The sequence below is a fragment of the Antedon bifida genome, chromosome 6, assembly GCF_963402885.1.
Source record: "Antedon bifida chromosome 6, ecAntBifi1.1, whole genome shotgun sequence".
Taxonomy (NCBI): Eukaryota; Metazoa; Echinodermata; class Crinoidea; order Comatulida; family Antedonidae; genus Antedon; species Antedon bifida.
The window spans coordinates 7,612,024-7,625,006 of record NC_136231.1 but is presented as its reverse complement, the minus strand read 5'-3'; the positions used below and the strand labels follow the sequence as shown (position 1 = coordinate 7,625,006).

The 12,983-nt window shown below is 34.2% G+C and overlaps 3 protein-coding genes across 4 annotated transcripts; 2 read left to right on the top strand and 1 right to left on the bottom strand.

Moving 5' to 3' along the window:
- Positions 1–22: 22 nt before the first annotated feature.
- Positions 23–3,754, top strand: LOC144845124 (uncharacterized). The gene is made up of 4 exons (XM_078702280.1): positions 23–489; positions 2,338–2,380; positions 2,802–3,696; positions 3,741–3,754. Exons 1-4 carry the CDS (start codon positions 23–25, stop codon positions 3,752–3,754), a joined length of 1,419 nt encoding a protein of 472 aa, XP_078558406.1.
- Positions 3,675–5,902, top strand: LOC144845587 (excitatory amino acid transporter 3-like). The gene is made up of 4 exons (XM_078703017.1): positions 3,675–3,997; positions 4,196–4,429; positions 4,685–5,014; positions 5,668–5,902. Exons 1-4 carry the CDS (start codon positions 3,762–3,764, stop codon positions 5,900–5,902), a joined length of 1,035 nt encoding a protein of 344 aa, XP_078559143.1. The 5' UTR covers positions 3,675–3,761.
- Positions 5,903–6,053: 151 nt separating this feature from the next.
- On the bottom strand, positions 6,054–12,446 carry LOC144845591 (uncharacterized). Of its 2 annotated transcripts, none has more exons than XM_078703024.1 (9): positions 12,364–12,446; positions 10,433–10,508; positions 9,942–10,030; positions 9,437–9,635; positions 8,999–9,103; positions 8,481–8,562; positions 7,596–7,760; positions 6,890–6,977; positions 6,054–6,190 (listed from the first exon to the last, which is right to left on the bottom strand). In XM_078703024.1, the coding sequence occupies exons 4-9, from the start codon at positions 9,589–9,591 to the stop codon at positions 6,135–6,137; spliced, it is 651 nt and encodes a 216-aa protein (XP_078559150.1). In that variant the 5' UTR covers positions 9,592–9,635; positions 9,942–10,030; positions 10,433–10,508; positions 12,364–12,446; the 3' UTR covers positions 6,054–6,134. The 2 variants fall into 2 exon arrangements, with proteins under 2 accessions (XP_078559150.1, XP_078559151.1); XM_078703025.1 differs by having other exon boundaries at positions 9,437–9,492.
- Between the last annotated feature and the right edge of the window lie 537 nt (positions 12,447–12,983).

The window sequence follows — 12,983 nt, the reverse complement described above, 5'->3', positions numbered from 1 at the left end:
TACTCTTCTTCCACAATTGAAAATGGCACTCGGGTCTAAAGATGAGTATGTCTTTAAAGACAGCGACGATGAAAAAGGGAAACGGTGCAAAATCAGCAAAGAAAATATTCTATTAATTCTGTTGATTTCATCCGTAATCCTCGGTTTCTTTTTCGGTTGGTTATTCGGCAAACTTTTTGATTTTACTCCAGAGCAAATTGACTACATATCCTTTCCTGGCGATATATTCATGAACATGTTAAAGATGATGATACTACCATTGATTTTTTCAAGTTTGGTTTCCAGCCTAGCATCGTTGGATTCGTCAATGTCTGGAAAGCTGGGAATCAGGGCAGTGGTTTATTACATTTCGACAACAATTATCGCCGTTTTTCTCGGGATTTTGTTGGTGCTTACGATAAGACCTGGTGAAATAAGTGGAGATGTTGGTGAGAGTTCAGAGGAGGAAGCGTCTGTTGGGACAGCTTATGCCTTCATGGATCTTATAAGGTAGGCTAGTGTACTTTATTCATGTTAAAGGAGACGATTTTCAGAGAATGGACATAGGTGGTGTGCAAAAATAGTCTCTCTCTTATGTTGTTTTAATGTAAAGTAAGGTTTAATTGTGGTATGTGCATGTGTTTCCAAACAGAAATTGTGAATTGGGAATGTCTTCACGTATGCTACAACCGTCTTCTGGAATAATTCCATTTTTTAATTTCTATTGCAATAACGATTAGTGAGGTTTGCTGAGGCCGTGTTTCTTTTTTCACATCTATATTCCAACATTTCTGCTTAAATTTAACATGTTGATATATATACAAGTATCTATTAAAAAGTTTTCATGGTAGAAATATAATAGAACATTGGATTTTAAAGTGAAAATAAAACAAAAACAAATATTTATTTGTTAACAATTATTTGCCGTTGTTCATTTTATAGTAAACACCCAATACACGTTAGAGTTAACGTGTTATTATAGTATTTGGTGTTCGGTGTTTGTACCTATAATGGAACTTTGTAATAACTGAACGTCGCTCTAATAAATGTGCTGTTGATCTTTATAATATAACTGAGCTTTTATACTTTATAATAACTTGCACTTCGTAGAACAAAGCTGTCGCACTTCGTAAAAACAGAGCTGTCGCACTTCGTAGAACTGAGCTGTCGCACTTCGTAGAACTGAGCTGTCGCACTTTGTATAACTGAGCTGTCGCACTTTGTATAACTGAGCTGTCGCACTTTGTATAACTGAGCTGTCGCACTTTGCAGAACTTAGCTATCGCACTGTAATAATTCAATGAGCCGTGTCGCACTTTTTATAACTGTGGGTCCGTCGTTTTTTACAATTAGTATAACTTTGTAATAACTGAGTTTTCGCACTTTGTAATTATAAAATGAGCTGTCGCAATTAGTGATAAGAATGACCTGTCGCACTTTATTGTCCGTCGCACTTTGTTTTCACAATTTTAAAAATGTTAGTGTACCTGGCTTGCCCGCCACAAGTGTCAATTGGAGTAATCCGATTGATGTATAAATTAAAGGGCTCTAGCCTCTTCATTTTAGCATATTTTAAAAAATTTGGGTTTTTTTTAATCAAAAGTATATTAATCATTTATTGTTATACTTTATTTTTGTCAAATGTTAACGTTATATTTGAAAGAAGCAATAAATGTTACTTGAAATGAAATGAATTGTCACACTTTCACTTTTAATATCTGCCGTCGTTTGTACAATTATTATATTATAATATTCTATACCGATTAAAATACCATTCATAAAAGTTTATCCATATACCTTTAAAATATCTTGTTCTTGCTTATAAAAAAAATGTATTTGTTTGTAAACATTCAAATAACCAAATATTATGACTATTAAAACATTTTAGGGGAATCACCGAAAATCAACCCTTGTACATGTTTGTACACAAAATAGTAATGTTTCCATAGAATTATAATCTAACGTAAACATTTTGTTTCCGTAAACGTCATTTGGCGGCAGTATGTTAGTCTGATAGCAATCCCACAATAGCAATACCGATAAACCGATGAAATGTAAACGAAAAACATACTTAATTGTATTTATCTTATGTCGATTAGACGATAAAATCATCGATTGATTCGAATGCAATTATTTTACAAAGATGCTACTGTAAGATAGTCGTATTAACCGCAGCTGGTCGAACTCACGTAATATACGGTCACAACTTTTGTTTAGTGAATGAAGAATGTAATTTGTGTGTTTAAAAAAAATTAAAATAATATAGAAAATGTTGAAAATAGAGTAAAATAGCAATAATTAGAAAATGTGTGTCAAATAAATAAATCTTTGATTGAAATGTGTTCGTTGTATCTTTAGGAGCATGTTTCCGTCAAATCTGGTTGAAGCAACTTTCAGGACGGTAAGTAGACCTGGTTGATCATAGCTTGTGCTTTCGATTCAATAGAGAGGTTTCGCAATCTTACGAATACGATAACGAAAACAGATACGTCACGCACACGTATCCGTTTTCGTTATCGTATTCGTAAGGTTGCGAAACCTCCCTATTAAAGGATCTGCTCCTAAATCGGGAATATTAGTTATTAAACAACTTATATATATGGGTATAATTTAATCATTGTATGTTTCACAATGAAATAAATATCTCCCGATTTTATAACGAGATTTACGCCTTCTTAAATAGGAGGTTTTTAAAAAGGTTTAGACTCTTTCAACAGAGATAGTCACCCTAGTGTAGAAGTTCAATGCACAACTAAGCTAGCACGCATATAATGATTATAATTGACTCTATGTTGTAAAAGAAAATATGGTTATATTTCCAGTACAAAACTGAAATGCAAGAAGAAGCCATAGAACCAGTAAGTTCTGACGATCTTTCAAACCTAATGATCAGTTCTGGTGTTTCTGTTGCATCTTCACTTTCTGCCATTAACGGTAGTTTGATGATCATTGGCAAGAAAATGGCAGACTTTAACTCCAGCCGCTTGTCTTATGTGGAGGTACGAGCTGATATGGATGTCTTTCTGCAGGAGGTTGACTCGAGTTTGGTGTTTGTAGATAACGTTAGAGAAGATCTTCCAACACCGACCACATCACTGGATCTGCTTATGAAACATACTTCCGATAAACGCGACCTTTTGCAGACGCAATTAACCGAGATAGGCCAAACCGATGGTGATCTCGTTAGCGAATCACAGATGCAGATGCTTAGCACCGAATCAACAGATTTATCATTTTTACTAGTTTCAACAGCGCGGGAGATGGTTAGATTAGTTGGGTTGTCGCCTGTCCCTGCCACAGCAATGCAAGACTCCGCTGTTGCTCTTAGTTCAACTCTGAATGGAATCAATGAGGTCTTTTTCATGATCGATTATAATCAGATCAATCAAATAATGAGAGATGTGAATGACGTCAGTGGAAGCCTGATTGACGTCATCGAACAAAGCGACAAGAACACGTCATTTGTTGAAATCAATGAAATCATGACGATCATGATGAATATGACTATGACGTCAATGCATGTTATAGATATCAAAAGTTCATTGAATCTAAATGATCTTACAATGAGTTCAATGCGCATGACTGTTGATTTACTTTACTTACTGGACATAGATAAAGCAAACAGTTATGACGTCATGACTGACATAAATGCAATCTTAAAGAGAATGAACATAATTATGATTGAACTGATGACTCTAAGCTCATCTCCTTTAACTGGTGATTTGGAAGAACTTAACCAGATAGCATCTCTTACAAAAGAGGTTCACGAACTTGAAAAGACGATGGCAATGATCGTCAACACGGGAATGGATTACGTCATCGTTTATCATACTAACTCCACAGCGGCAACTCTGTATGTTGGTGTTATGTCAGATAGCATGAATATCCTTGGTATTGTTGTCTTTGCTATAGTATTTGGTGTAGCGATTGCTCGTGTTGGGGAAGATGGAAAAGTTGTCGTCAAGTTTTTTGGTGCTACTAACGAAGCAATTATGAAATTAGTAACAGTAATCATGTGGTATGTATTGTTAAAATGTTGTATGTATAGACTTTAGCACGAAGATACAATTTTCAAGTGTTTGCATCCCAGAAGAATTGATAATTTGACGGAAAAGTGTATAACTTCCCTGTTCACTTAAAAGTGAAATGTCCAGTACCAATTTATATTCCTTGGTATAGAAATGCCGCAATAACCTTCTGTTTATTTTAATTTCAGGTATGCTCCAATTGGCATTCTTTTTCTGATAACAGGAAGTATGATCGAGGTAGAAGACTGGGGAGAATTATTTGCAAAACTCGGCGCGTACATGGGAACTGTCGTAGCTGGTCTGTTCATACACGGATTCATCATCCTTCCTCTGCTGTACTTTGCGTTCACACGGAAGAATCCATATGCATTTCTTATCAATGTTTCTTCGGCTTTCATGACGGCTCTTGGAACATCATCGAGGTAAGAGTTCTTCACAGGTTTTCTGCAGTCCTTCATTATGAAAACGAAGTAATCAATTCCCGAAAACGTGTTACATGAATGCTTGCGTGAAACAGTTCTGGTATGAAAATGTCCCACATTTTAGCGTTAATATGCTCAGGGAAGAATCAGCTTGACATTTTGTGTTCATGAACCTATAAATTAGAGGCCCATGGTGTAACAAATGTTGCAAAGAATTGGTACCTATTTCAAATTCCGTTTTCGGAATCTTTTCAGTTCTGCAACCCTGCCCGTGACAACACGATGTCTGGAAGAAAAGAATGGAATCGACAGACGAGTGTCCCGCTTCATGCTTCCAATCGGTGCAACAATCAATATGGATGGCACGGCACTGTACGAGGCTGTTGCGGCTATCTTCATAGCACAAATAAATAACATTCCTTTAAACGTTGGCCAGATCATCACCATCAGTTTGACGGCTACATTTGCTAGTATTGGAGCTGCTGGAATTCCTCAAGCGGGTCTGGTGACAATGGTGATTGTTCTGACAGCGGTGAATTTACCAACCAATGACATTGCCCTGATTCTAGCAGTTGATTTTATTTTGTAAGTAAATCTCTATCTACACTATCAAACTAGAGTGACAAAAAAAGTGTGATGATTCCAAATAGGGTAGTGATATGCCCAAATATGGTAGTGATATGACATCATCATGTTCATATATGGGCACATCACATTTTTTTGTCCTATAAAGTTTGATAGTGTAGGCAGAGCTTAGCCTAGTAATTACTTAGTATTTACAATCTATCCGACCGATAAATAGTTTATCTGTCATTTAGTAGTACTGCTGCTACTGAAGAGCTAATCAACCTTATCATTCGCAATAAATAGATACTATTAAGATTTAACAGAATGTAAACACTACTGTAGTTGTTATATAGTCTTTTATTAGCCCTGCTACTATGTTTTATGGATCAATAAAAAAGTACATAAATTACAAAACAATACTCAAAACTTGTAACACAGGGATATTTTCATACAAAAAGTGTAATTAATAATAATAATTGTCTTTTGTATAGCGCTTAACCAAAATAAATTTCTCTAAAGCGCTACGACCACAAGGCTCAAACTAGGTAGAAATGACATCATTTTATATGCTATGCGAAAGAGATGGGTTTTCAGTAACTGTTTGAAGATGTCAATAGAATTGGCATTCTTGATTGATTGTGTACACAACATTCTGTATTTATACTTTTTAGAGATCGTCTTCGCACCGTTGTCAACGTAGAGGGAGACTCAATTGGTGCAGGGATTGTCAACCACATGTCGCAAGATATCTTAAACCAATCAGATGACCAGGATAAGAAAATGGAAGAAAATGATGTTGAGTCAGGAGGACACTATAATAATGGTTTTAATGGGACAGTTGAACTAAAAGAAACCAGATACGATAAAAAGAAAGATCTGGCAGTTGAAACGAAAGTAAAAACTTAAATTCGAAATTCTTTTTGCAGTTTAGTTCATGGTTTTTGTTTTCATTTAAAAACATAATTGTGGTTGAAAATTTAACAATTTCATTTATAGAAATCATTTTATTAAATGCTTAAACAACATGTGTTATTCCCTCTATAAAAATGATTTTTTTTAATGAACAACTTATTGCTTGCTGTTATAGTTGAGAAACTTAATAAAAAGAGAATTTAACTAAATGAAAAAAAAAATCACATCATCTTTTGTTGGTTTTTCGAAGTAAAGAGTGGACTTCATCTGGTGGTAATTTTACTAATAAAAGAAAGCAAAGAAAAATACTTTTATAATCTTCTAACATCTCAGTAGAACTTCTATTCAGGGCACAACAAAGCGTTCCTTTATTAGGATTGGCTGTAGTGTTAAAACATACTCTTTGCTAATTTCAAAGTAAAGTTTCCCCTGAATAGAGGTTGACCAGTGTGTTAAAACATATATTATACCTTGTTTGTTATAACAGAAAGTAGGGACTTTACGAAACAAGACAGGTAGCCATAGGACGGTGCTCATGAATAATTTATGCATGAGCTTTAAGAAAGTGGGCAGAACTTCTTAACACGTCTTAACTTTTTGAGAACGATAAAGTAGCCATTTTTAGAAATAATGTATTATAACCTTAAATACACTTAAACGTGGAATTTTCAAAACTCTAAATAATATTTAAAGCGATTCAGGACCCCGCACCATGAGACAGGCGACGGATCGCAGAGATATACTGCCGTCGTTCATCTTCGCGCAAGGGTGCGTAACTAATAAAACGGCTATGTTGACTGTATATGATTTTACACTCTAGCGAACACAGGATATTCGTCATCCTCCCCTAACCGCCGTGTTTCGTAAAGTCCCTAATGTCTGCTTAAAAGGGATTTCCGAGAAGAGGGGTTTAATCTAAGTAAAGCACGTTGTGTAGGTAATAATGATAAAGTTAAAAAAAACTAAGAAATAAAAACTCACATGGCTTTCGTTGTGATGGATTGATAAGACGTGCAACACTTACGTTGAACAAATCATCATCTTCATTGGTGCCATAGATAATGTATAACTGTACATATAGAAAAAATGAACAATTAATTCAAGTGTTTTAATCTGATTTGCAGTCAACTCTCATAAAATGTTGAATTTGAAATTTATTTATACTGGGTAACCTCTTCAGTCAAAGGCTGGTCTTCCAGAGGGCTCAGTTATGATCAGTGGCTGTGTGTGTACTAGTACACCGGGGTAACCCCTACTCGTTTCGAAATATGCACATGAGCTAGATGTGTACACTGGACCTACGGTTTATAGTCCTTATCCGAAGAAGACTTGTTCTACCACCAGAACCATGCAGCGAGTGAGCCTCGAACCTTTTCCAATGTTATGGCCACGCAATTACAGTTCCACGCAATGCAACGTAACGTATCGACGCAAAGTGCTGTATTGCGTAATCACAAGTGGGAACCGACAGTGCAACAATGCTGGAAACATCGCAGGTTTGATTTCAAGCAGGCGGGGGCAAACACAATTATTGGAAGGGAATTTTCTTATGTTGCGTGGGAAGTGGAAGTGGGAACCAATTTTAAAGGCTAGATCCTGGGAACAGAGTAGTTTTTTTCCTATGTTTGTACATGAACCAGTTACATTTTGTATTGAATACATTTTACATTTAATAAAAATAACTTACATGATTTTTGTAAATAATGGCCGAGTGATTGAATCGTTTAGTTGGTGGCTCAGAGATGAAGAATGGTTGCTTCCATTTTAATGTGTCAATGCTCAACTTGTAGAGGTCATTCAATATGACATCCGATGTACCAACAACACTTAAACCACCGAATACATACAAATCCTTAAACAAAAACATAATGCAAAAACAATTATCTATTAAATTTTTTTTGTTATTCTATACACATCCAACAGCGAGCAACTTGCCAATTACAGGATGGATAAACTGTTTAATAATTTATCGTGCTTATAAACTAAGGCTTAGGGAGTGGAGTTGAAAGAGTCGTGAGTTACAACCCAGGCACTAGGTCAAGATTGAACCCTGGACCTTGGGATTGGAAGGCAAGCACCATCAAGCTACAGCTCCATGAGTGATTGTGAGTGGTTAAAACTTTAAGCCAATCAGCTTTTTGCTGTGATAATCTAATGTCTGTACAGTATTTGCGTGCAATGGTCGTTCATTTACAGTATATGTATTTACAAAATAAGAATAAAGGGTCTTTCACACCTGTTCCGGCACAGTTCTGGTCCGGCGAATCAAACATCAATGTTTTGTTTTAACGACGCTCCACTCGGCTATGCGCCAATCGATATGCGCGTAGCCGTGCGAAAACGAAACATTGAGGTTTGATTGGATTTTCCCGGCACCGGACCGGAACCGTGTCGGAACAGGTGTGAAAGACCCTTAAGGGAGTGGGAAAAACCTTGAATAAACAAATACGGCTAAATCATGTGTATTTGTATAACAATAACTTTTTTCTTATTTCCCAACAAACATGGTACCTCCTCCAACCACCACTGTAAATAATTACTTTGGCAATATGACAATAATCCACATCAATACCTTATCTGAGTGTGCTGTAAATGAATGTGATCCTCTTTTACAACGTACTTCACCTTTGACCTCTGGCTTTGTCCAAACAAGACTATCTATTGTTAATATGATAAGAAAGAACATTACACATTATTTATAATAATAATAACTATAATATAATCTTCATTTCAAAATTTCTAGTGCGATGTTTTCAGTATATATGATTATCTGGCAAAACATATTAATCAAATAAAAATTCTTTTTATATAAAAAAAATGTAAATATCAGTAAAATACAACATTTACAAAATATTTATTTTACATGATTTTAACACATGTTCTGTTTACAAACTCTGTTCACACTAATAAGATATCAGACAGTTGTTTGGAATTTACTAGTCTTGTAGTTAAAATAATTATCTTTGATATCGTTTTGATTTTTGTCTGGAAACAAGTATTATACATATGAAACGCCATATGTGCCACAATATTTATCTTTTTACTAATATTAAGTTGAAACAAAGTCTAGAACCTAGACTAGGAAGTTACTTGCCTGTATCAAGAACATACAGATCATTCAGGAACAACTGGTATCCATGACAACCACCAAACAAATATATTCGTGAATCAACAGCACTACATCGGTGGTCACATCTGAAAGTGAAAAGTATCATTAAATGAACATAATGAAATGACAAATATAGAAATTTGTAGTCAGTTTCAAAATCACTTATAAGAAATCACTAATGAACAACTACATTTGTTTTTGTCAATACCATATAGTTTTTAGTTTTCTTGTCATGTCGACAACTGCTTTAAGGTGGTGAATACTTAAAGTAATTATTATTTATTTTGTTCTCCTTTCACACATTGTCCTTTTTGTATTTTTTTTTCTTTTCTAAAGTATAAATATCTGTTCTAGTTTGTACAATGTATGGAAAATAAATAAATGAAATGAATTATATATTTTACTACATTTTGAAATACCTCGGAGTTGGAATTTCACCATGCGTATGCAACAATGTCCAAGTTGAAGACGAAGGCTGAAACAGATAAACGTTGTTACTAGCTTTACCATGTATTATTCCACCAATAACATACAGGTTTCCACGAGCGACTGCTGTGTCATGACACAAGGTCATTGGTTCAGGTCCATTTCTTTCGCATTTGACCCAGTGCTGGTTGACTATAGTAAGCAAATCGAGACAACATTTATATTTTATTGTTAATAGGTACAATCAAAAGGGTCAGTAAAACAATAGAGAAAGTAATATCGAAACTACTGTATATGTAATTCTCCACTGAATTGAAAATCTGTCTTCCATAAAATTTTTCTCAATATATTCTCAATTATGATTGGACAGGACCATGGTTATTTTGGGTACTTATGTTGGGTGTATAGACTAGGGAATCTATGTAAAAATATCATCATTTTAGTAGCATTAAAATGTGACCAAAGAAAATTCTTGAATAGAAAATCTTTTTTCAATACCTGTGTCAAATTTGAAAGTTCCTGGCAGGCACTTTTTCGCATCTGGGTGGTTTTTCCCACCATGCAAGTACAAGTCACTGCCGATAGAACTACAAAAAAAATCTTATTTAGTAAATGCATATGATAATGAATTCATATTTTATTTTACGCTTTATGCGGTAACAGTCTCAACATGCAGTATACTAGATGTTACATCAACTTTCATCTCTCCAAAAATTACAGTAGTTTGACAAAAAAAGTGTGATGTACCGAAATATGGTAGCGATATGACATCATCGTGTCTATAATATGAGCACATCACATTTTTTTGTCACATAAAGTTTGATAGTGTAGAAAGAACTGAGAGATGTCATATCAATACCATATTTGGGCATATCACCACCATATTTGGGCACCTCACACTTTTTTTGACAAACTAGTTTTATAGTGTATACAGAGATTTATATTACTATTATTCTTTATTATTTTTTATTCAAGTTTATTTAAGTTACCTTAGAGAATGGCCATCTCTTGCATCTGGGATGCTACCACACTGCTTTACTTCAATCCACTCCAGCTGCTTTCCAACTTTAACAAAAATTAAAGCTAACAATTAATTTTATTAACTCTTCTTTCAATTTTATATTTTATAATTAAAAGCTGAATAAATCTCAATCCACTGCAATGCATAAATAAAAAATATGAAATGTGTAAATGATTCACTGATAAATATGATATAATAATTCATCAAAACCAGTAGTTTTACCATATTTAATTTCATTTTAGATATATCACACGTTTTTATATTACTTGGTTTCCAAATATGTTTTCTTCAAGAAATTTACCACTATGACAATGTATAAACATTTTATTTTTAAATGTATGCACTCATGCATGTAAAATCAAAGCCAATTATGAGATACAATTTATGAATGAAAGTTATTATTGAAACATGCACAATATGGTCAGCAAAAGGATGCACAATATGGTCAGAAAAAGATGCACAATATGGTCAGCAAAGGATGTACAATATGGTCAGCAAAAGATGTACAATATGGTCAGCAAAAGATGTACAATATGGTCAGCAAAAAGGAAACATTAACTTTACCAACTAATTTGAACATATCACTAAAATAAACAGTTTTCTAAAAAGTAAAAAAAATAGAAATGTCTCCAACTTGCAAAAAAAAAGTTAAAGGGATGCAAACATATTTAAATAATAAAATTATGAAAATATGTGTATACTGTATATCTGAATAAATGAGCCTGCATATATTAAATATTTTTCTACTAAAATAGTAGGAAAAAGGGTTGTGCATACAGTGGTCTCATGATTTTGTAATGACCGCTTAATATTATTGATTATATAATAAACTGCTCAAAAAACTATAGGGACATCATCATCAGCTTCTGTCTATAGGAAGTATGACCAAAAGTTTATTTTTCCTATATATTTTGTTAAAGACCCCTTCCCTGCAATTTTGGACGTTTTTTGGAAAATAATACATATATATCACTTTAAAAACATTAAACCATGTCATTCCTTGTCTTAAATGTAAGTTTTATGGTAAATTATGATAAAAAGTGAGAAACAATGCACTACCTAAGTAGCTCGCGGCGATCGACCTCTCGTGGACGGTCTTAGGCCTAGCCTAGCTAGGCTTAGTTTTGTAGGCCTAGCTGGTAAACATCAGTAACGTACGAACATCATACGCTAGCTATATACCTAGCCTGACGTTGTATAGTTGCTGCATTAATTGTCTTTCTATTTTTGCCAGACTCCGTTGATACAAATTGGGGAAAACCCGGTATTTTCGCTGAAAAGTTAGGAGTCTTCCATTTGTTTTGGCCTCACGATCGATCGAAAAGTGGGCGAATTACAGGTGAAAAACAAAAATATCAATCCGCGCGCAATGCATTTTGGGATTTATAGCGGGCCGCTATAATTATTAGAATCGACTTATTTTTCACATTTTTAACCGTTTAAAGACGAAAAAAGTTATCGCAATAGGACCATATAGTATTATTTTTACATTAAATATAGTTTGTGATCTTAAATTAGATCTAAAAAACGTAGGGAAGGGGGCTTTAAGTTAAGTTAATTGAGTATGACGTTGAAACATGTGCAAGAAGTGTTGTTTTACTTTAAGACCTGTGTATTTAAAAATGCCATGAGAGTTTTATTCATATATTATCTTACCTTGGTATGGTGTTCAATTCCTTTACTGCCTCCAAACAAGTATATACTTCCATCAACCAAAACAGTTGCATGGCCTTGTCTGAAGACAAAACATATTTTTGTATTAAATAGTAAATTTAGCATTGTATCACAGAGTTCTTTCCAAATCATCATCTCATTCCAAAATAATGATATTAATATACATGTATTGTACAAGTACAAGAGCAGAATGTAAATTTTGCATTTTGGATTGAATGAATTTACCTTGGACTAGGCTTGTTTCCAATTGGACATCGATCCAGCCACTCAATGCTTGCAACTGCTAAACTCATTTTTTTACATTATATTCACAAATTTCCTGTAACAAAACAGTTATAATAATGTGTCATCTCATTCTCATCAAACAATTAATATTTACGTACAATAAAACAATATCACGTAATTTTTTCTTTAATCCTTTTTTTTTTACAATTTACTGGTACTGTATAGGTAGGGAGGAGTAGAAGTAGGATTTGTTGATATAAAGTTTGCGAAGAAGTAGGATTATTAGGGTTAATTCTATTATTAGCCCATTTCATATACTGCGACCGATGATATGAAGTGTGGCCGAAATTATATGAGAAGTCATCAGTGGTGTCCATCCATGCATGGTGTAAAGAGGAAGGATTCGTCAAGACTGGGGCCTGGGCTAATCTATGTTGTGTCAATGCAATAACAATTTGTTTTTATTAATTGTTACTAATATCATGTTTCCAACTATTGAATTACTAGCCTAGACCCTATTACTACATTTACATGCACATAATACTTATTTTTGCCACCTTTTAATATACAAAATCTGTTCCGAGACCAACAAAACATGATCGACATGCCGTCCGTGTGCC